We start from the raw sequence: 25,146 nt of genomic DNA on the forward strand, positions 1-25,146 counted from the left end.
AGATTAAATGCCCAGTAATTGCCTGTATACAGTAAAAGAACAGCCCTTCATCACACAGATAGCCCGTGGGCGGGCCTCTCTTCTGTGGCTGTTAGTCAGTAGAAACACAACTCTGTTTGATAAGTACTAATCATTCTGAAACAGACATGGCCACTGCACATCTAATGAGGCAGCCGCACAGAAAGGAGGATGTGGTCTTCAGCTCCCAAATCTAAGAGAATGCATTCTGACTAGGAACAATCTACACATGCAACTTACTGACAAGGCTCATGTCCTCAGGATCCAGAGGCTCCTAAGAAGGGAAGGCTGTCGAGCTGACAGAAGAGAGAAGATTCGGAAGCAAAGCAAACAGGGTTTTTCCGTTGCTGCCCCCCCCCCTCCATGATATCTTGTTAAGTTGTAATCTTGAAAAGTAAGAAATCTATATTATTGTTGACTAGAAGATTGAATTATGGACTGTTGTTCATAATGGCACTGGGTTACTGTAACACTTCACCTGAACTCAAATCAAATGTCTGGCAAATGTATCCACAGTGGCAGCTAGATGGCTCAGTGGATAGAGACCCAGGTCTAAAGACAGGAAATCCTGGGTTCAAAACTAGCCCAAGACACTTCCTAACTGAGTGGTAGAGGCATCCTAAGAGGACAAAGCTAATGAACTTTAATTTTTAAAACCTTTATCTTCCATCTTATGATCAAAACTGAGTATTGGTTCCAGGTAGATCTGTTGGGGATAAGTGACTTGTCCAGGCTCATACAGCTATGAAGTGTTTGGAGTCAAATTTGAACTAGGGACCTCTTGGTTCTCTATCCATTGACTTACCTCACTGTCCCATCTCATATATATTTCTTTTGGATAGAGTTCTCCTAGATTCATAATCAGAAACTCTTTACTAACACTTGCTTCTCTGCTTCCTAAAACCACAAAAACTGAGAGGTAGCAAATTAGAAAAGAAACAGGAGTTGCTATTAGTAGCGCATTTAGAGGCAGCGAATAGTGACAGTTCTAACAGCCTGACAGTGACAAAGATGTTATAGATGATAGGCTCAAAGTTATCACTATATTATAGTTCAGAACCATGACTGATATTTATTGCGATGTCACCAAAAAAATTAGATGACATTCTACTTACTCTATTTAGGAAATATGTTATATTTTAGGAACATTTCTCTCCAAATGGTTACTTTTTTAATTGCTGCTAAAATGGATAAGCCTTCAACTCTCCAAAAAGAATCAATGTCTGATTTTCTGTATATCTTAGGTTTTCCTGTACTAATCTCTCTTCCTGCCCATCTTTTAGGTAAAGAAGATAAAGTACTATTTGCAATTTCCCTAGGAATATGAAAATTTCCTAACATACCAGAAAGCAACAGTATATATATATATATCCTACCCAGCTATAATTTGTCTTCACAAGGGGTCAAAGCCCAGATAATAAAAACTTGCATTGAATACAAAAAAATCCAATATTAGACATTATTTAAGGATTCTTCCCCATCAAAACATTAAACAGGATTATCTGACAAAAAAATAATTGGCTGCCCTGAGTTTTCTCCCTGTGTATTTCCTGTACATTATTCCTGGAGGAAGAAAAGAAGAAACTGAAAAAGAGTAAATTCAGATTCAAAATCTGAATAATCAACCCCAGATCACAGAGAACTCACTTCATTTTGCTTCAAGTATTGTTATGCTTTGTTGTATACTTTGAGGATGTCACCAGACATTCATACATATTCAAATTTGGCTAATAAGTAACCTATAATTTCTTCTGGACATCTGAAGCTTTAAGTATTGGTTACTAGCTCACATATAGTTCTATTCAATTTGTAAGGTAATTTCAATCCTAATGGCATCATGATATTATTATCATTCTTCTTCCTATCAATCAATAGTTGTGCAACATTGCTTCTAAAGCATTTTCTCCATTTTTTTTTCTGTCCCTTTCAACTTATAAGCACTGCCAGGCTTCCTCCCCCCACAACCCACTTATTTCCAAAGGATTACAGGAGAGAATAGTGATGAAAGATAGAGATTGAGGGTCAGATTCCATAAAATAAATTACACAGTATCATTTCTAGCTCCAAATTTCTTGTATCTATCTCATACAGTATTTAACTCTTTTCATGAAGTAGTCCATGAATTTTTTTTTCATTTTTAAAGGGGTTCCCATAAATAAAAAAATAAAAAAAAAAACACTGGGAAGCAGACTTGGACCATTTGAATTATATTTGCCCAGCTCATTAGTAATCATAAGATCCTAGGCTGAGAGTTTGAAAGGACCCTAGAGATCATCAAGGTCAGCCCCCTCATTTTACAAACAAGAAAGGGACCCAGCCTAAGTTCACCCAGATTGTAGTTGATTGTATCACTCTCTCAGAATGAATTCTAGTGTAAGGAATATGCTGCGCATGTAAGATATATATCCACATGGGATTACTAAATGTTTAGGTAGATCGCTCAAGGGAAGACATTGATAGCTATCTCTGCAGTCTTACTCACCCCTCTGCAAGGGAGGCTATGCTTCCTAGCTTGAGGGAAGCAGAAGAAAGGTCTGTAATTATGTCTGCCTGCTCTGTTCCACTCTTGAGTACCAGACTAGAATCCTATTTATCTGGTTGAGGGACATAATGTTTAGGTTCAGACATTGCTAACTTCCTTGATCATTCTCATGTAAGGGAAGGAGGTGGAGGTGGAGAGGAGAGCCCTTAGCTTAAACTTCCTTCCCACTGAATGCAAGTTCTACAAAAGATCATCACAAATGGTGATCAATGAATAGATCAATTTTTCCAAGCACAGAATGAAATCAGAAAAGTTATCCTTATTAGGTAGAATGTGCTAGAAAATGCCGAGTGAACGAACTATTTTATAGAGAGGAGTAAGATAAGATCACACTCAGCCAAGAGAGGGGGCACAACCACACCCAAAGGGAAACCCAAAAAAAATTTCTAAGGAAGCAAGCTAGAAATCCGGAACATGTTGAAGAGACGGCTCCTCCTCTATGTCTGCAGTAGAGTCTTAGCCTTCAATTCAGTTCTGAATAGAATCTGGAACCAGGAGTCTCTCTCAGGGAGTGAAGAACATCTCATTTCTAAAGCTCTCATGCCTACTCTGCCCATCATGTCACACAGTCACATAGGTTTGCATCAGTCTTCTCTCCACCAATTAGGATAGTTTCGTACAATGTGCTCCAGGCTTGACTAGAAACTCAGGTTATGTTGGGGAAAAACTGTCAGAAATAAGGTTTAACAGAAGATTCATCAGAGGGCTGACTGTGTGACCATGACAAAGATATGGGTCAGTCATATAACAAAACTGAGGCATCACTGATGAACAGGTCCCTTGCTTTATTCCTATCCAGACTTGAACTTATTATCTATCTCAAAATGGCAAAGATCCTAAGACAATTCAAGAAAGGGAGGTGCCTAGCATGTCACGTGAATACTCTGGCCAACTTATAGGAGGTTGTTAATAATAATAATAATAATAACAACAATGCATATTAATTATACTTGTAAGATATTATACTTAATTACACAGATTTTTATGAACAACTGTATAAATTATACTATTTTGCATCTTTATAATAATTTATAGTTAAATTAAAATTTCATTAAATGGTACATTAATTTATATTATTATAAGTATATATAATTTATATAAATAAACTAAATGTTTATATTATAATTAAAACCACTGGTTTTTTTTTTAATTTTTTAATTTATTTTTACTTTAAATTTAAACTAATTATAAGTAAATAATTTTATTAATAATTATATAGCACTTTGGAGTTTGTAAAGCACTTTACAATTATCTCATTCCATCCTCACAATAACCTTTGGAGGCAACTACTATTATTAATCCCAATTTATAGATGAGGAAAATGAATCAGGCAGAGGTTAAGTGACTTACCCAGGATCACACCACTAAAAAATATCTGAGGCCAGATTTGAATTCAACCTTTCTTGATTTGAAGTCTAGCACTCTAACCTAGCCACCTTTAATTCTTTGCTGTTATTACATTTTTGTTCAACATATTTCTTGTATGATAGGAGACATGCCTTCTTCTTTGTTATTTTTGTGACCACTTTTCTTAGTATCTTTTCTTTTCTCCTTTAGACAGCTACAATTTCTTGGGATATCCAAACGCTGTATTCAACTGTACCAGAAGATGCTGAACACAAAGCAGAAAACTTATTTGTGAAAGAGGTAACTATGGGGTGTCTAGCCATCCCCTCTTTTATAAAGCTTTTGTTTAATCCTGTCCCCAATACAATGTGTCCCCTAATTAGTACTTTCTTTATATTAGATAAGAACTTTTAAGCAGTGTAAGTCCCTTCGAATTTTAAAGGAGTGATTTTTTTAGCCTATCTCATATCAAAATCACATTTATTTGTATTATATTCTATTATTTGAGCTTTCTTCATTGACTGTCAACTTTTGGGAGGCAAACAAACATTTTTTCAGCTCCACTTGAGGTCTCGGTCTGAAGGAACATTAAAAGGAATGCAAGTTGGCTTAGATTCCTATAGCCAAATTAGTGAAGTTAATTTCTATTTCTGCATCTCGTCTTCATATGCAAAATATGGTTAGATTAGTTATCTCTGAGGCCTGTTTTCACTTTAAATCAATGGTTCCATAAACTCCCCTATTTGCCATTTTTTTTTCTTTTTTTTTTGCAATGGGACAGATTCCAGGGTCATAGATTTTAAATTTGAAGGAATCTTAGAGACCATCAAATTCATCACCTCTATTTCTGAGGTGAGGGAACTAAAGTCTAGAGAGGTAAGGGACTTACTTTGTGATAATTATGATTAATATACAATAACTTAACTATTATATTTATAAAATTTATTAAAGTAAAAACTAGTTAAAAAGGAGCTAACTCAAGCTGCAATCTTGAGAAAGAAGAGAGAAAAGGGAGGAGTCCCAGAAACCTAGAAACAATCATGTAAAGACACATGTAAATGAAAGGGAAAGGATGCTGGAAAATACAAAAGGAATTCTGGGGAATGTAGTTTAAAGGTTCAAGTTTTTCCAACTATACATACTCAAGACATCAGAGAAAGTGACAAAACTGCGATTGGAACTGAGATCTTCAGGTTCCAAATTCAATGTTTCTCCACTGGGCTATAGGATAAATTGGAGTCAAAATTATAGAAAAGTCTGAATAATAAAGTCCTTAATAAAATAATTAATGATGAAATCATTAAACATTTTAGTTTAATATTTTCAAAAATAACATGAACTGATGATAGAATGTTATGAAGGTAGAAAAAACAATTTGGCAACTGATTAGATATGTTGGGTAAGAGAGGTGGGGAGTCAAGGATAAAGACAGGAGATTATTAACCTGAAACAATGGGATAGCAGTAGTGCCTTGAACAGAAATGGGTACAACCTATTGGAAGAGGTGAGGATTTAGAGGGGGAGGGAAAATTCAGATTTAGATATGGTGATTATAATCAATCATGTGAAATTTACCTCAAGCTAAACTAAGTTTTGAAAAAATGGAAAAACAAAGCAAATATATGACATGATATGATACGATATAATATAATTTATATTTTTAATATATAAACACACTTGAAATTTTCCATAATTTACATGTATCTATAGTTATAGTTAATTTATTATATTTAATATATTAAAATTAAAATATTTTAATCTTGTCAATATATAATTAAATTAAATAATTTTAAATAAATAAAAGTTTAATCTTTAAAATGTAAAAATATATCTTGTAAAATTATAATATGATAACTTATTATATGATATACAATAATTTTAATAATTTCCTAACATAAAATATATAATAATGGTCCTCTTACGCATAATGATGCTATTCTTAGGACTACACAATATAGGAGAACCCAAGAAAGTCACCTAAAAATTCTACTGTGCAGTATTGCACTGCTTTGTGCTGAAAGAAAGGCCTCATCTGGTTCTTTTACCCTCCACTGGACAAAGCATCCAACTTTGCAGTAGTTCAAAAGCCATTTTAGAAACACTGGTCCTAAAGACCATGTAAATTGAATTTTGAATGTGATGACTAGAGATAGCCTCAGTGTGAGAGAAATGAGGGGATCTTTTCCACAGTTATTGTTAACCATCAATTCCATGTCTCAAGTGTCAGGTCTCCCCTGATTTTGGTAACATTTTAAAAAGTAATAATTAATAAGAATATTAGCAGCTGATTTGGAAGCAAACCCAAATAGAAGCTAAATATGCTCCCCACAAGTCAAAATCCAGGATTTGTTTCTTTTGTCTTTATATCCCAGCATCTGGATCATGGTGGACTCTTAATAAATGTTTATCTGATTAATAGATGAAATAATGAAAATTCAGCCTGATCCTTTTTGCATTTTTGTCTAACCTAAGAGTAGGACAGTGAAGATTCCATCTTCTTATCCCATTGAGAAAATGTCCGATAAGACAGAATCAAAAGCTCTTACTCATCTGACCTCACTCTTATCTATTAGCCGTGTCACTCAAATAGAAAAACATCTAATTGTTTTGACATGAGCTTTTCTTAACCAGATTTTGTGGATTTTTCCTGATTCCTTGTCTCTTTCATATAAATGCTTTATAAATCATTTTCCTCCTCCTTTTCTTTGGGAAAATATATGTTCTGTTTAATACCTTCCTTAGTTGGTTCACGTGCCTGACTCCCATCACATGTGGGCCACTATGATTTTCTGACCAGATTTGCCTTTTTTTTAAAAGAGTTGAATTCATTCAAAGTCATTTCATTTAAAGTCTCTTTTTCAGAAAGATATACTAGAAAATTGTTTGTTTTTACTTTTTCAGCAATTCTCCTATTATTTCTTTGCCATTTGTGAACCTGTGGTCTTCTCTATCAGGTTTTGTATTTCTGAGTCAATAAATCATTTGTTATTTATTATATATTTGTTTGTTATTGTTGTTCATTTTTGTCGTATCATTTTCAGTCACGTTCAACTCTTTATGACTCCATTTGGAATTTTCTTGGTAACGATACTAGAATAGTTTTGTCATTTCCTTCTTTAGTTCATTTTACAGATGAGGAAAGTGAGAAAACAGGATTAAGTGACTTCCCCAGGGTCACACAGCTAAGTTTCTCAGGCTAAATTTGAACTCACAAAGATGAATTTTCCCAACTCCAGACCCAGCACTCTATCCACTACACCATTTGTTTGCCATAAACATTTATTAAGAGCTTCCTGTGTACCAGACAATTAGCTAGGTGCTGATTAAAGAAATAAGAAAGTGAAATTTCCTGTTGTCAAGGAACTCATAGTCTTATGGAAGAAAAAATGAACATGCAAATATATAGGTTTATTCAAGGCATGCATAAGCAGATGGAGGTTACATTGGAGAGAAAAGCTATACTGTGTATTAGAGATCAGGGCAGTCTTATACAGAAGGTAGCACTTGAACTAATGCTTAAGGAAAATTTAATAAATGCTTATTGAGTGATCAAGAACCTATCCCCATCCTTTAGGCATTGGTGTATAACCTAATGGTGCAATGATCCAGCTTCCATCATCTTACCTTATTGATAAAAAGACCCCAGGAGAGAGAATCAACAACTCTTACTCATTTTACTTTCACTTTTATCTATTAGACATGACTCTCTTGAACAGGGAGACATTTAACTCATCTTAAGGGTTCCAAGAGCTGGCTACAATGAAGGCAGCACATTCCAGGAATGGGGAACAGCCAGTGCAAAGATATAGAGATGAGAAATAGACCCTGAAGGTCCATTTCAACATCGAAAAAAACCCAGTTCAATTCTGGGGCCCCTAGAGACTTAATCTTGGTAGTCCTCAGTGACTCTCATTTGGTTCAGACTTTGAGGGGCCCTATAAAATCGGCTTCAAGCATTCTGACCTTATTCCTTTCAATATACTCTAGATTTCTCCCCAAAATGGCCAAATTCCCCTAATTTCTCAAACTTGGCCTTATTCAAATTCACTGTTGCCTGGGAGTGTCAGAGCTCTTGGGTTTCAGGTTTCAGGGTGTGGTACCATTATATTTAGCAAACTCTTTTATTAGACCACCTTTCACAGGACCATAGATCTAGAATTAAAAGATTTCTTGTCCAACTCTCATTTTGCCGATGAACCCAGAAAGATTTAGTGACTCACCATGGTCACAACAGATAAGTGCTGAGGCTGAGTTTTGAACTGATATCCCCTGACTCTAAATCTCATGCTCTTTCTACTGTGCTCTGCTGCTTCCTGGTGCTAGATGAGCTGTAAGGATAGAAGGATGAGCTTCCATGGGATTTATTACAAGGTAGAAAAGCCATCAGAGTTTTTGATTGCTAAGCAGCCAATAGGCACAAATTTGACTTGGACCAATTCAGCTCTTTCAACTGTTTCTCTCGTTGAGTGCCTGAGTTTCTTATCACTGATAATGAATACTCTGGTTTTCAGATCAATATTGGTTTTGTTTAAGGAGTTAATTTTTTAATGCTTTCCCTCCATTTTATATTCATCAGGTAAGTAGAAGGCATAAATGTTTACTATTTTTGTTGGTGTTACTCTTACCAATACTTTAGATATCAATTTTAGGTTCTCAAGTAGAATATTGTGTTGCTTCAAGCATTGATTATACTTTTCCCAGAATGATCTGGTTGGCACAAAACCTGATTAATCTATCATTTGTCACCTATTTTGTTAAGAGAATGACCTGGAAAATTATGAAAGTGAAGGAGTTCAGGGATTCAGCAGTCATCAGCAATTTAACAAACATTAAGTTCCTATTCTGTGTAAGGTCATTGTGCTAGGAACAGAGGATACCCAGATAAAAACAATAAATTTCCTGTTCTTCAGGTGCTTAAAATTTCATGAAGCACTTTATGCACACAGATAAGTATGATGTAAGGTTAAGTGAAATTAAAGCAATACTTAATGCAAAGCAAAAGGGAATTGGGAAAGATCAGAAAATTGGTGTGATTGGGAAAGGGCACAGAGAGGCTTCATAAAGGAGATGACAATAAGTGAAGATGAGGAAGGAAAGTTTTCAAGCATGGAAGATATCTTGTCATCTGAGTGGATCTGAGAGGATGGGGAAAAAAGAAGAATCAGAATTCAAATTCAGGCAGTTAAGAAGAGGGCATTAGTATCAGCAAAAGTAAAGAAGTTGGGTAAAAGGTTTAGAAGAGAGAATTATGAGTTCGGTATTAGATACATTGAGTTTGAAAGGCAAGCAGAAATGTTTAGCAGAAAGTTGGAGAGGCCAAGGAAGCTATTGGGTCCAAATATATACATATATATATATATATATATATATATATATATATATGGATCATCTCTAAAAAGAAGGTAATTAAACTGATGGAAATGGACGTGATGATCAAGAAAAGGAAAGAAAAGAGGACCAAAGACAGATCCTCAGAAAATGAATTTAATATTAAGGGATGGGAGAACAACTGACAAAAGGAACTGATTACATAAAAAAATTAAACATTCCCAAATTACTTCTTTCTTGTTTCTTTTTAACCCCTTACCTTCTGTCTTAGGATCAGTTCTATAGAAGAGTGGCAAGAGCTAGGCAATCAAGGTTACATGTCTTGCCCAGGGTCACACAGCTACAAAATATCTAAGGCCAGATTTGAACCCAATGGTGTTCTATCCACTGTGCCACCTCCAACTTTTTTCAACTGTTCTTCATGTGGCATGGCCTCCACACCATCCATTCCCTGACCCAGTTGCTGGAATACATTTCAATTTGCCAATGTCCTTCTGAAGATGCTGCTCCCAAATACAGAAGCCAAAAATGTCAGCCTTTCTACTTTTGTTTTTCATCATCAACTTTAGCTTGTTTTTCTTTAGTAATGAAAGTGAATGCAGAAACACTATAAAAGCCCTTTGGAAATGAGAAATGGGAAGTGCTGTCATTATCTGGAGTTCATAAATGGTATAAAATTAACATCCAAAAAACATCCCCATGTGTGTTTTTTAGTTGCCTTTTTCTATATTGAGACAGCACCACCTCCTCCCCCTGGGGCAAAAATCAAAGGGACCTATAAATAGGTTGCAGACTTCACATGCAGGGTTTGTGCAGCAAAGTCTTCATTTTAATATACACAAAGGGAATATAGAGGGCAGGAAACGCCACTCTCTAATTAAAACTGAGCTCTTGGTTTGGTTTCACTTGGCAAATCAACATGAAAAAACAGAATTTGAAGTATTGAGCTCTTAAAGGTAGACCCACTATACCTGGGGACCACTAGGGCTGAATTAAGTGCCCCCCAAAAAAATTCTTGTAGTATAATAAAATACCAAATGACTATCCCCCCCTACTCATCAAGCTTCCTCTGAAATTCTTGAAAATGTACATTGCAATAGTAGATAGAGCATAGGACAAAGAATCAAGAAGATCTGGATTCAAATATTGCATCAGATTCTTACTATCTTCTCTGGTCCTTGGTTTCCCCATCTGTAAGAGGAGAATTAATAAGAGCATTTACCTCATACAGTTATTCTGAGGATCAAATTAAATAATAGGTGTAAAGAGTTTTTCAGACTTTAAAGTACACAGTGGATAGTGCTGGACCTGAAGTCAGAGAAACTCATCTTCTTTAGTTCAAATCTGGACTGAAACTTACTAGGTATGTGACCCTGGGCAAGAGATTTGACTCTGTTTGCCTCAGTTTCCTCATCTGTAAAATGAACTGGAGTAGGAAATGGCAAACCAGTCCAGTATCTTTGCCAAGAAAACTCTAAGTGGGGTCACAAAGAGTCTGACATGATTGAAATAATTTAATAATAATTTATTGTTATATAATTAGCCATTTGAAGCATAAAAGAGGAAGCTACAAACCCTTAATGAACTGGATTCTGCCACTGACAATTTCAAAGAATTCAGTGACTGTGCCTAGTCTCCTCGGTGCCCAAACTCAAGCGAGGTCCGATTTGGGGCGACATGGCCAAATGGAAAGGGCATTTTGGAATCAGGACCTGGCTTCCTACCTGGCTCTGCCTCTTGCTACTTGTGTGACCTTTGGACAAATCATTCAATATCTCTAGACCTTTATTTCCACCTTTGTAAAATGAGGAGTTTTGGACCCATTGTCCTTGATGGCCTTTCCAAGCTATAAATATGGAAGAGGGACTCAATTCATTCTGCTTGGTCCTCAGAGGCAGAATAAGAACCAAGGCATGACAGTTTCAGGGAAGCAGATTTCTACTTCCAATTAAAGAAAACTCTCCTATCAGAGCCACAGCAAGTGTTAGAGGCTGAGGAAGTGGTGGGCTCCCCCTTCACTAAGGCTTCTAAACCGTAGCTTTATGACCACCTTTTAGGGAAGGTAGTGGTCCAGATGATCTTGAAGTCCCTTCAAAGTCTGTGATTCTAACTCACTAAATCATCTTATCCTTTAGAAGACAGATTAATGGGATGAGGAAATGAGATGCAATCAAGAAGGCAGGAATACTGGGATTGACCACTCTCCAATAAAGGTTTAGTTAGGCAGACTTAGGCAGTCCAGACAGGGTGGCTATTTTTAAACCTCCTTGTCCTGAGGCACAGGCCAATATTGGACGACAACCAAATGAAAAATCAATCAACAAACCTTTCTTTAAGTGGCTGCTATTTTCCAGGCACTTTAGTTGGTGCTAAGGAGACAAAAAGAAAGAATGAAGCAAGTAACCAGACCTAATCTTCCAGCCAGGAGAATGAAGGGGGCAACCTGCTCTTGACCCAATAAAAGAAGGCAAACAAACTCTCACATTCAGCCACTGCTGGTAGGGCAGGGAGGAAGCATCTGGAGGTCAGTTAGATGACTTTTCCAAAGCTATAAATTACATAATCACTCTTAGCCATGCATAGTAGTAAGCCATGCCTACAGTCAGAAGGGAAATTGTGTGTGGGTTCTGGAAATCCAATACTACCAATCAGGCAATAAATAAACAAGCATTTATTAGTGCCTACCATGTTAAGGAGCTTTTCTAAGGAAAAATTCATAGCTAAAGCCCTAATTGGGGACACAGAGGGAGAGAATGGGAGGGGGAGCCACAATTTCCTCTTATATTACTATAAGCCCAATTTTAAATTGTTATGTGAAAAAGTGAGCACAGAGTCTAACCTCAACAACCTCCTTCTTTGTAATTTATATCTTAATCTTGTATGTATAGTGAACCAATGAACCAATGGAGTCCTCAGAACACATTTTTAAAAATAAGTTTTTATTGAGGTTTTTTAAATAATAACAGTTTTCCCTAATATCCCTTATCCTCTCCCTCTCAAAGATTTGTCCCATATAACAATTAGTAATTTTTAAAGAGAAAAATGGAAGAGGAAACAAAATCAGCATAACTATTGAATATATCAAGTCTAAAAATATGTACAATAAGCACTGCTTGTGGATCTCCCACTTCTGAAAAGGGTGGAATGAGAGCATTTTATCATATCTCTTCTTTGGAGCCATGCCAATTCTTTAAGACTTTACAACAAAATAGTCCATGTTGGAGGGACTGTGGAAAGATGGGCACACTCAGGCACTGCTGGTAGACCAGAGAATAAGTACAATATTTTTGGAATCATGCAAATAAAATAATTATAATGTTCATACTCTTTCACCCCAAAATTCCGTTATGAGGCTTTTAGAAAGTCATTGATAAGGTAGATACCAAAGTATGTATGTTTAACAGCACTTTTTGTGATAGCAAAGAATTGGAAACAGAAGATATCTATCAAGTGGGGAATTGATAAAAAAAAATTATGGTATATGAATGTAATTGTATATTATTTTGCCATTAAGAAATTTGGCTTTTATTGTTGCTCAGTCATTTTAGTTATGTCTGATTCTTTGTGACACCACCTGGGGTTTTCTTGGCAAGGATCTTAGAGTGTTTTGCCATTTCCTTTTCCAACTCACTTTATAGATGAGGAAATGGAGGTAAACAGGGTTAAATAACTTGCCCAGAGTTGTACAGCTAGTAAATTTCTGAGGTCACATTTGAACTCAGGTCCTCCTGACTCCATCCAAAGTTTGATGCCTTGCACCACCTGTCCTTAATAACATGGTTTCACATTTAAATAACATTTTGATATATGAAAAATCCATGAGGTATGTAAGGTTGTAGGTATTAGTATCCCTATTTTAAAGATGTGAGCTTACATAACTATGAAAGGGTAGGAATTGAACATTTCTTCTGACTCTATCCTTGCGAGCTTCTCTTGGACTTCCATGATATTTTTGAAGGATTATTCCACCCTACTGAAAAATTTGGCGCCAACACACAATAAAAGTCAAATTTTAAACTGTTTCCGTGCCTTTAGAGAGCATCCTCACCCCCATTTGAGCCCTTGAGTCACAAGGAAATACTGGATTGCATCCAGATGATGGAAGTATTTCATGACAGAAGAGTCAATGTTGGAAGGTTTGTGGGAGAGACAGACACTGGTGAATTGTTGGCATAGTTATAAATCAGCATTACCGGTTTAAAATTTGTAAAGTACTTAACAAATATTCTCATTTTGTCCTCAAAACAACCTTGGAATGTAGGTGTTATTTTAACCCTATTTTACAGCTAATAAAATTGAGGTAGACAAAAGTTAAGTGACTTGCCCAGGGTTACCCAGATAGTAATTGCCTGAAGCCAAATTTGAACTCAGGTCTTCCTGACTGAAGAGAGAAAGACTTATCTTCCTGTATTCAAATCTGGTCTCAGACACTTACTAGCCATGTTACCCTGGCCAAGTCATTTAACTTTTGACTGCCTCAGTTTCCTCATCTGGAGAAGGAAATGGCAAATCACTCCAGTATCTTTGCCAAGAAAACTTCAAATAGGGCCATGAAGAGTTGTATATAACTGAAAAATGATCTAACATCAACTCCCTTGACTCCAAGTCCAGATTTCTCTTCACTGTGACACCTAGCTGCCTCTATGAACACTTCATCATAATTATTTCTTTGTGGTCATTTGTCCTTTCTCTCTTATCACTTTTATTGATTCTTCTGTCTAATTGATTAAGAGAGATCCCAACCCTTATTAATTGATCTAAAACAAATTGATGCCAAAAACAAACCCACAAATATCTGTTGTTTGATCTAGAGAGCAATAGCTTTTTCATCAGTGTCTTTCTGACCTACAGCTTTAACTTTCTGGTGGCTGGTTCACATATGAGAATTTCAGTAAAGAACAATTAACTTGGCTAAAAAGGAAATACCTATAAAAACTGAAAGAAGGGGCAGCTAGGTGGCTCGATGGGTAGAGCCAGTCCTAGAGCCAGAAGGTGCTGAATTCAAATGTGATCTCAAACTCTTTGTTTATATGTGAACTATGTGCCCCTGAGCAAGTCTCTTAACCCCCATTGCCTATCCCTTTTCTGCTCTTCTATCTTAAAACCAACTAGAATTAATTTTAAATCCAATTAGCATTACTATAAAACCAATAGTATTGATTCCAAGATGGAAGGTAAGGGTTAAAATAAAAAGGAAAAACAGCCTTTGTTTGAGTAGTCTGTAACAAAGGAAAGATCAGCCAAAATGAGGAGAGGGAAATGTCAACTCTAATGTAAAGTTTGTGGTAATTCCTCATTTGTGAAATTGTTGGTCTCCATAGTTTCTCAGTTCCTTTTCAGATGTATATCAGAATTGTACTATAGCGATGGCTCTTCTGTCAGAAGGGTTGTTGAGAGACTCAAATAAAGTCATGGATAAGAAGCCTTTTGTAAACCTTTAGGAGTTATATAAATATGGGTTCCTGTTATTACTATGGAGTAGGTGTAGAATTAGAATTAGAATTCAGATCCTCTGACTCTTAAGACCATTAATCTTTCTGCTAGAAAACATATTACTAATTCACCAAAATCATTAAATGCCTATTCATACAAAATTAATACACATCAAAAAAAGACACTTGCATGGATCTTAACTTTCACCATGGTGATTTGATTTGCAGATAAGTATGGTGTTATATAATAGATAATAAATAAATATCCTAGAGGTACAAGTCAAGTATTATGGGACTAGGAAATCAGCAAAGGGCCCATGGGCAACATCTCTTTTGAGTTCAGCTTCAACAAATGATTAGAACATCATCAGATAAAGAACAAGATAAATGGCATTTGGGGGCAGCTAGGTGACTCAATGGATTAAGAGCCAGCTCTAGAGACAGGAGGTCCTAGGTTCAAATCTGACCTCTGACACTTCTTAGCTGTGTGACCCTGGGAAAGTCACTTAACTCCCATTTCTTACTGCACTTCTGCCTTGGAACTAATACACAATATTGATTCTAAGATGGAAGATAAAGGTTTAAAAGAAAAAGATGAATGGCATTTCAGGAAGGGCATGATAAGCATGATAAAAAGCTTGTGTATGTGTGTGTTTCTAGAGCCAAGAGTTTGTAGAGAGAACTAGTATGAGATAAGACTAGAACAGAAAGGGGGTGCCATATTGTAGCACACTTGGAATGCTATGCACTGGATTTTGATAGGCTATTGAGCAAGTCACTTAACCCTGTCTGCCTCAGTTCCTCATCTGTAAAGTGAACTGGAGAAGGAAATGGCAAGCCATTCCAGTATCTTTGCAAAAAAAAAAAGTCCCAAAAAGGGTCACAAAGTGTCATACACAACTGAAAACAACTGAACAAAAATAGCAAATCTGCATGAACAATTTACTTGAATTCTAATGGGCGATGTATGTTCTATCAAAGGACATTTGCTTGTATTTCCTGTTGGTTAATAATAATAATCCTCCTACACATATCCCAGGAAGTGATTAATCATCAAGATTACAACAACTGTCTCTTTTTCTCTGGCATATTCCATTACGTGATTGGAATTATTATTTCAATATTATCATCACTGATAGATCTTTGCAATGGATCTTGAGTATTTCTATTATTGTTTTGTTAAAAAATCTTTTCCTTTAATGTGTCTCTGGCTTGTGGATTTCTCCATTTCCAGACCCCAAATATTTCTCTTAATACCAAGAAATACCAGGCCATTTAACAATGAAAGATCTTAAACATATTAAAGTAAGTTGCAGGTGGAATTGGCCAGAAGTCTTTCAAGTTTCTCCCATTTGACATATGCGATTCTATCCCTTTGTGGTGTCTGAATGAACTCTTTGTGATTGGTTGTTGATTTCTCTTAAAAGCAATGCAAGGGATGTTTTTCATTTTTTCAGTATAAACAATCAAGCCTGCCTTCTGTGCTGCTCTAGGCAATTTTTTACACACATCAAAATAAGGAAGCCCTTGCATTCACCAATAAGTTTTTGTTCAGGGCTCCTTATACCAAGTGATGAGATCTCATCTATAAAATAAACCACCCTGAGAATGCTACAGAAATGAAAACAGGAACTTTTTATAAAGACTTCCTTTTTCTTATATGAGTCCAACAATAAAGGAATCAAGCACAAATTTGGGGTTTTGGGGGTGGAGGGAGAGGGCTAATTGTGCTTATTGTGTATTGATGCTAATATTTGTGATGGGGCCAAAAGGGGAAACAAAGAGAGAAATTCTATGCAAACATAGGTTTCCTTTACCCCAGATACACAGAAAACTTGTTTGGCAAAAACTCAGACCACAGAAACTCCCATTCAGTATTGTTCCTTCCCCATACAACTCCTAGCCCATAAAAGAAGCCTGGCATACTCATTACCAATCCTGGCATATTTTTTCATAAACTTAACACTTTCTCTTTCCTTGCTTCAGAAAATGCTTTCACAAGTTTTCTGATTGTTGATGGGTTTGTTGATGAAAAGGTTGTTTGTTTTGGGGTTTTTTTTTTTGCAACAAACCTTTTTTTTTTGAGGGTAAATCCATTCTTTGGAAGTTGTGTTTGGGAGATTTTTATTTTGATCATGTATTTAAAATGAAGCTTTACAGGGAAGCTAGGTGACTCTGTGGATAGAGAGCCAGGCCTGGAGATGGGAAGTCCAGGGTTCAACTCTGGCCTCATACTTTCTACTTATATGATTTTAGACGAGTTACTTAACTGCCATTGCCTGGCCCTTACCACTCTTCTGCCTTGTAACCAATAATTAAGCATCAAATCTAAGACAGAAAGTTTTTTTGTTTGTTTTTGATTTTCATAAAGTTTTCGTATAAAGCTAAAGATTTTTATTTGTAAAGGACATTCTTATTTTAGAGTTAAATCATAATTAATCAATGATCATGGGATCACAAATTAACAGCTAACAGCTAGGAGGCAGCTAAGTGGTTCAGTTGATTGAAAGCCAGGACTAGAGACGTGGGTTCAAATCTTGCCTCGGACACTTCCTAGCTATGTGACCCTAGTCGAGTCCCTTAGCCCCTATTGCCTATCTCTTATTCTTCAGCCTTTGAACCAATACATAGTATTGTTTCTAAGACAGAAGGTGATTAAATTAATTAAAAACCAGAAGGCATCTCAACTTAAAGAAATTAAATGACTTTCCTAAGGTCACACAGATCGGACAGATCAATGGTGGGATTTTGAACCCAGGTTCTAAGCCTTTAAATTCAACATCCAATTAACCATGTTTGCTGCCTAGAGTATTATTTATATGCTGGAAGAGTATGGATTGTCCCACAATGGAAGCATTATTCAAATGGAAGAATCTGAGCTCCATTTTCTTTCTCTCCAACTCATATGAGAAATAAAATATACCTGGAAAGAATGGATAAGAAAGTTGAAAAGAAAGTCCTTGACCTGTTTTCATCTGAACTAGGGGAAAAAAATGCTTTCATTTGTATCCATAAATTCCACTACCCCCACCCCCACTCCCACCATGCAGTTCCCCACTCACACCCCTCTTCCAATGAATACTTATGACTCCAGACTTGAAGCTTTGCGCCATTTCTAAATTGGCTTTCTCTTCTCCGTAGTGAAAACAGTTGTATAATGTTTGGCAACGAGTGAATGAAAACACAGATGTACAAGCCAGAGACTTGCGAAGTGTAGGAATAAGAAAAACCCTTCTTCAGTTTGAACCAAAGAACTTAATCACAATGAATTGTAAACACAATTTGATTTCTTAAATGAGGAAGGGGGAATCACAGCATTATCAGAGTTTCTCCGGTCCATCCATCCATTATTCAGCCGCTCAGAGAATTCCTCGTGAAATTGAGCCAGGAAATTGACTGGGAGGTCAGAGTGGGGGGGATATTCTTGGGTCAGACTCAGACACAACTGGTGGTCGAGTTTGAATGGTGGCTCCATTAGCTTCAGAAGTTAATGTGTTGAAATCTGAATGTGCGTTTCAGGCTAAATCTGGATCTAATGAAGATTTTTAATGGCAACTTAAATCATTGTTCAATGAAAGAAAGAAAAAATTACAACTTAAAAAAGTTTCCAGTTCAGGTTTAAATTCCTGGATGTGTCATTATATTTGTTGTTATAAAGTTATAATGAAAATTAAAAATAAAAATTAATAATGAACTACTATAAATTATTTCTATAATATAGAATAAATATATAAATTATATTAATATCATAATGGAAAATTCCTCATTGAGACATGGAGATAATCCTGGGTTCCTGAAGACATTTAAGAGAAGTACAAATGCTGACAAGTCCTCCTAAACCCGAAGGTCTTTGGGTAGAGGCCTTATAGTGTTTGTTGTCTCAGTCCAAAGCCACATACGCTGAGGCTAAAGGACTTTTCCAAGACAATCTTGCCAACTATAGGGAGCTGTAGAGAGATGAAGGACCAATGCCAACAAAATTTCAAATGCTCCAAATTCAAATCCTTAAAAATCCAAAACTTTTTTTTTTTCCAGAAAGAAAGTGATTTAGAATCAGGTTCCTAAAATTTTCCTCTACTAAAGATAATTGTTGAGAGAGACCGAGGTCAGCGGAGGAGCAGGAATAAGCATTTATGGAGTGTCTACTGTGTGCCAGGCACTATTCTAAGTGCTTTACAAATGTTATCTCATTTTTTAAAAATCCTGACCACCTGCCCTGGAATCAATACTGTGCATTGGTGCCAAGACAGAAGAGCAGTAAGGGCTAGGCAATGGGGATTAAGTGACTTGAGCAGGATCACACAGCTAGGAAATGTTTGAGGTCAGATCTGAACACAGGAATTCCTACCTCCAGGCTTGGTTTTCAGTCTACTGAGCCACCTCTTTGCCCCCAATATTATCTCATTTGATCCTCATAACAGCCCTGGGAGGTAGGAATTATTACTATCAACATTTTACAGTTGATGAACCTGAAATAAATAGAGCTTCAGTGACTTGTCCAGGGCCACATAACTAATAAGTGTCTGCGGCTAGATTTTATCTCAGCTTCTCCTGATTCCAGGTTGCCTTGGAAGAAGGAGGAAAAGGAGGAGAAGAAGGGAAGGGAAGAGAAGAGAAGAAAACAAAAGGAAGGAAGGAAGGAAGGAAGGAAGGAAGGAAGGAAGGAAGGAAGGAAGGAAGGAAGGAAGGAAGGAAGGAAGGAAGGAAGGAAGGAAGGAAGGAAGGAAGGAAGGAAGGAAGGAAGGAAGGAAGGAAGGAAGGAAGGAAGGAAGGAAGGAAGAAAATTTAAAGCATTTTTAGATGCACATAAGATAACAGAGGAAGACCAGAAGGAAACATAAACAAGCAGGTCAGCTTTGAAAGGCAAAAACAAGATTTACAGAATACAGATTTGCAGTTTCACATATAACCCCTTTTTTCTGTTCTACATTGTATATGGAAACATTCATTTTATAAAGTTTGTTGGTATTGAGTGGCTGAAAAAAATAAAGTAAATCTTTATCATTGAGCCTCTCTTTATGTAACTAGACTAGTCCTTGGACAACAAGTATATGAACCATAACCAGAACAATACTCAATACTCTCAAACACAGTTTTCTTACCTATAAAATGGGTATAATAATGCCAACCTCACTACGTTGGTGTGGATATCAAGTGAAAATATATATAAAGCACTTTGCAAATGTTAAAGTGTTTATAAATATTAGCTATTGGCTATATTATAATATATCCATATATCAGGATATGTCATATATTAATGCAATGTATATATAATATAGTAATGTAATACATTATATTTTATTAACATATATATTAATATGATAATATACTATATTATGATGAAGCATTGGTATGGGACTTTTGTTAAGGCAGTAAACAAATAAGTATATGATGAGAGTTTAAAAATCAGCTACAGAGAGTTGTTGAATTTTAAGTCATTTTTGATAGAAATATTTCCCCTTAAGAACTGTTTTCTAATGCTTTATAGATTCATCCCAAATGGAAACCATCTAGCTCACTTCCTTCATAGCCTGTCTCCTAAAGATCTGATGTAGGTTTGCTAGTAAACCACTTACCATTCACTTGCAATCATGTTCATCTTTGCTCATTCTTGGCCAGATCCCTCTCTTTGTTAGCATTTCCACAGCTTTAAAGATTAATAAATACTAAGATCACATACTCCGAAAGTCCTATGTAGCAACTATCCTTTTCCATGTCAGACACCTAGCAACAGAGTCTGAACTGGAATACTTATATTGTCACTAAGATAAATGAGATTTCTAGCATATACCCCCAAAATCAACTATAGGCTTCCTTTGTCAGATTTATGACATTATTTCACATTCCTATATAATCTATCCCTCTAATCCCTCAGGCTATTTATGAAATGCCTTTAAACAATTCACGTTTCTTGATCCTATCAGACCATCTCTCAAACTTGGATTCTTGGAATAACTAATAATTCTTGTCATCAAAATAAGTAACCATAAACTATGCCTTTTAGAAAATAAAAAAGAACAATTGACGGATTATTCCCCCTTAGCTTGTATAGACTGATCTGGAAAGATGCCTTCCATTTGGGGGTTTTAGTTTGGGTTAGGGGTTGGGTTTTTTCTGTCCTTTTAAGTTTTCCACTCTATTCTGAAATATTCTATTTTTTCAGCTGCACTCATGATTACCATCTTTCCTCCTTTCTAAAGGAAAAGTCATGGCATTAAAATATTAAACTAGTTAATAAAAGATTCATTCATTCACCACATATTTATTAAGTGTCTATTACGTGGAAAGGCTTGCACTATATTTGGCATGCTCTGTTTTAAAAGGCTTGACTCTCTGGGGGTGAAATTGAATCTCCCTATACTGTTGGCATCTGAATGGAAACTGGAAATGCAAGATTCAGAGTATATATGCAGTGTGGTACACTGATGGAACCACAGACTCTAGGTTCAAAAGCTGGCTCTGTGACTTAACACTGGATGTACCTGTTCTTCTTGTTCAGTTGTGTCTGACTCTTCATGACCCCACTTGGGGTTTTCTTGGTAAAGATATTGAAGCCATTTGCTGTTTCCTTTTCCAGCCCACTTTACAGAGGAGCAAACTGAGGCAAACAGTTAAGTGACTTGTCCAGAGTCATCCAGATAGTAAGTTTCTAAGGCTGGATTTGACTTTGGTCTTCCTTTTTCCAGGTTTAGTGCTTTATCTACTGCACCACCAAGCAGTCCCACCCAATGAGAGTCAATTAATCTCTCTGAGCCTCAGTTTCCTTAATTATTGTTTCTAACTTCACATCTATGGTATATATGATCCTTTCTCTATAGTCATAGCCACAACCCTAATTCAGTTCCTCAATAGGTCTTACCTGGATTATCAGCATACCCTTCTAATTGATCTCCCTGCCTCTCAAGTCTCTCCTCACCCTGATTCATTTTCTACTCAGCTTCCAAAGTGATTTTCCTAAAGCACAGTTCTGACCCAATCATCCCCTACTACTCAGTAAACCTCAGGGGCTTCTATTACTCTCAGGATAAAATAAAAACCCTTTAGTTCTATTTTAGAATTGATACTAAGTACCATTTCCAGGGCAGAAGAGTGAGAAGGGGTAGGTAATTAGAATTAAGTGACTTGCCCAGGGTCACACAGCTAGGACGTGTCTAAGGCAATATTTGAACCCAGGACCTACCCTGTCCAGTCCTGGTCCTCTGTCTACTAAGCCTAGCTGCCTCCTTAGGGTTGTTGGTTTTTTATCCCCCTCCAGTCAATCTGTGACCCAAAAACACTAGCTTATCTGGAGTTCCTCCAACCAGATCCTCCACTCCTTGTCTCTGGAAGGCTGGAATCTTTACCTCCTATTCCTACCTTACCTGGAGCTCTTCACATCTACACTCAAACCCCATTTGCTGCAGAAGGTCTTTCCTGATTCCCCCCATCTTCTAGTGCCTTCCTCTCTGAGATTACCTTCCATCTATCCAGCATCCATCTTGCCTGTGCCTAGTTATTTATGTGCCATCTTCTTCATTAGACTCTGAGCTTCTGAGGAACTCCACTTGGATCTGTTTTCATGACCCAGCACTAGGCATGGTGGCCATCATTGCTAAGTATTTAATAAATACTTTTTAAAGATTTGATTGGATCTGAAGGTTTGGGTCCAGATGACCTGTGAAGTCATTTCAGGTTCTAAGCCAGGAACCTTGATTCTTTCAAGTTTGGGCTCCCATCGATAGGAAGCCCAGAATCTAGGGTTACTCAATGGGACTCTCAAGTCTTCATGGTTTAGTAGCCTCAGCCTCTACAGGCTCCTCTTCTGGATTATTTAGAAATGATCCCATTTGTGTGAAAACTCCATCCACTGATGAAATATAAGTAACTGGCCTGAAATGTGTATTCTAGGAGCCTTCCTTTGGGACATTTTGGGGGATTTAAAGCTCTTTACAACCTTGTGCTTCCCTACATTTACTCTCATAGATTAAAATATGTGATAGGGGTAGCTAGGTGGCTCAGAGGACAAAGAACCTGGACTTGAAATACAAGGTCCTGAGTTCAGATTTGATCTCAGATACTTCTTGGCTGTGTGACCCTGGGCAAGTCACTTAACTACAATTGTCAATCCCATACCATTCTTCTGCCTGAAAACTGATACTTATTATTGATTCTAGGACAGAAAGCAAGGTTGTTGTATTTTATGATAAGTTCATAGACTTGGAGCTAGAAAGGCTCTGAGAGCCTATCTAATCCAGGGCCCCTCATTGGCCTTTTATATAGAAATAGAGGGATAATAAAGTTAAGTAACTAGCCCAGAAGGACACAAGTCAAAGAGCCAGGATTTAAATCCAAATTCTCTGGCTCCAAATCTAGTTGTATTTTCTTTCTTCTACTCCTCCTCTTCTATAACTTATAGAACAGGGGTCTTCTAGAAAATGTTTAACAATTAGCTCTCTTAGGGGTTAAAGTAGGCATGCCACATTTTAAAGTTTAATCAGTATTATTAACATTTTCTCCATCACTTCCTTAATACTTGACAATTAGCACTACAATTGTTTGGTCATGTCCAACTCTTTGTGACCTCATGGACCAGAGTGTTTTCTTAGCAAGGACACTGGATTGGTTTGACTTTTCCTTCTTCAGTGGATCTTTTTGTCAGGCAATCAAAGGTTAAGTGACTTGACCAGGGTCCCATAACTACTGTCTAAAGCCAGTTATGAACTCAGATGTTCCAGATCCCAGCCTCAATTGCTCTTAACCACTGAACCACAACTGTCTCTATTCTTTACAACAATAGATCAAGTCTTTATTTATAGCATTTGCCCATTGCTGAAGGTGTAAATGCTCATTCCAAAAATTTAACAATCAGCTTTTGTGAACCAATTCAAACTGGCTCCATTACATCCCTACAGAATTATTCAAATTATACCCATGAAGTTGGAGACTTACCAGACTTGAGAGGAGAGAGACTAGGAAAAGTCGTGTTTGATCTTTTCCTCACTGAAACAGATTGGAGCATGCTCCATGCTGGAGAGAAACTTTAGGGAAAAACTGATGCTCTGAAACATCTGGAATGGAATATGCCCTAAAACAGCTGGGATGGAGTAAAGCCTGTAAAGTCAAAACATCCAAGACAGGCAGATAACACGATTGTCTTGAAGTGAGTAGAGCAGAATGGTGACTCAAGAACATGAATTTATAATAGGCTGGGTCAACTTGGTTTCTGGACAAAAAGGAACTGTTGTCTTAATTATAATAGCACTTAACGATCTTAGAGAGAGCATGTGGGCTGTGACAAAGAACAGAGAATAAGTTTCTAGGCAAAGCATTTTCCAAATACCATTACAGGGAAGGAGAAATCTTCATGGTTTTTGGAAAGCATTCTGGATTCCCTCTAAGATAGTCAAAATAAGCCTTAATTAACCAGAGCATACTTATCAGAGCTGATGTTATTTTTCCTCCCAGGGCTCCAGTTTTAGGAAGAAGAGGCAAATCACAAGAAAAGAGGATCAGATCTGGCATTTTTTTCAATAAAACAATGTTTAGAGAATGTCCAGGGAGTGGGGGGTGGCAGCCATTGAAAATTCAGCTCTTGAGTCCCACTCTTTCTGAAGCTGAAGCCCTGGACAATGAGGATGGATATTCATAACTATAACCCTGAGGCCCTGAAAGACCTTCAGTTTTCAATGAGGCTGTCTCTACAGGAGAGCGAAACAACCATATAATTGCACAAAGCTGGCTCAGTTTTGTTAAACTAACAAACTCTGAATATCTGGTCCCATGCTATAGAGTGGAAGGGACCTCACCGATCTTTTATCTATCCCTCCCTCATTTTATAGATAAAGAAACTGAGGTCCAGAGAGCCTGACATGCCCAACATTACATCTTCTCAAATGCATTATGACTCCTTTCTATTTTATTCCTCCAAGCATCCCAATTTCCTTACCTCTTTTTTCTAGACCATCCTTCTGTCCTTTTTTCTCCTAGGCTCACGTCTTCCTTCCTCTCTTCCCCTATCCTGATTTACTCATTTCTGTGTAAAATGTATCTATATCTATATATATATATATATATATATATATATATATATCTTTTTTAAAACAATCATTTCTCAATATACTAAGCCCCAATCTGTGTAATTTTCTTCATAACAAAGAAAAAGTTAAGAAAACTCAGCCAATGGAACAAGCATGCTGTTGAGTTGTCTCAGTCATGTTTGACTCTTCATAGACCCCATTTGGTTTGGTTTTTGTTTTTTTTGGCAAAGATATTGGATCATTTTTACATTTCTTTCTACAGCTCACTTTATAGATGATGAGACTGAGGCAATCAGAGTTAAGTGACTTGACCAGGGTCACACAGCTAGTAAGTGTCTGAAGCCACTTGAACTCAAGAAGAGGAGACTTCCTGCCTCTAGGTGAAGTTCTCTATCCACTGCACCACCTAGCTGCCCACAACACAATTCACTCTTCTAGTCCCCTGACTCTGAAAAGAGGAATG

At 36.8% G+C, this 25,146-nt stretch overlaps 1 protein-coding gene across 17 annotated transcripts in view; it reads left to right on the forward strand.

The window, feature by feature from the left end:
- The window catches only part of DOCK10 (dedicator of cytokinesis 10), a 375,674-nt gene that overhangs the window by 185,037 nt on the left and 165,491 nt on the right, over window positions 1-25,146 (forward strand). For all 17 annotated transcript variants that reach the window (XR_008913927.1, XM_056807144.1, XM_056807148.1 and 14 more), the window contains exon 3: window positions 4,118-4,207. Coding sequence is in view for 16 of the 17 variants with exons in the window: in XM_056807144.1 (XP_056663122.1) it covers window positions 4,118-4,207 (90 nt within the window). In the remaining variant the exon portion in view is untranslated. The remainder of the gene's footprint in view (window positions 1-4,117; window positions 4,208-25,146) is intronic.

Source organism: Monodelphis domestica, chromosome 8 (assembly GCF_027887165.1).
Source record: "Monodelphis domestica isolate mMonDom1 chromosome 8, mMonDom1.pri, whole genome shotgun sequence".
NCBI lineage: Eukaryota > Metazoa > Chordata > Mammalia > Didelphimorphia > Didelphidae > Monodelphis > Monodelphis domestica.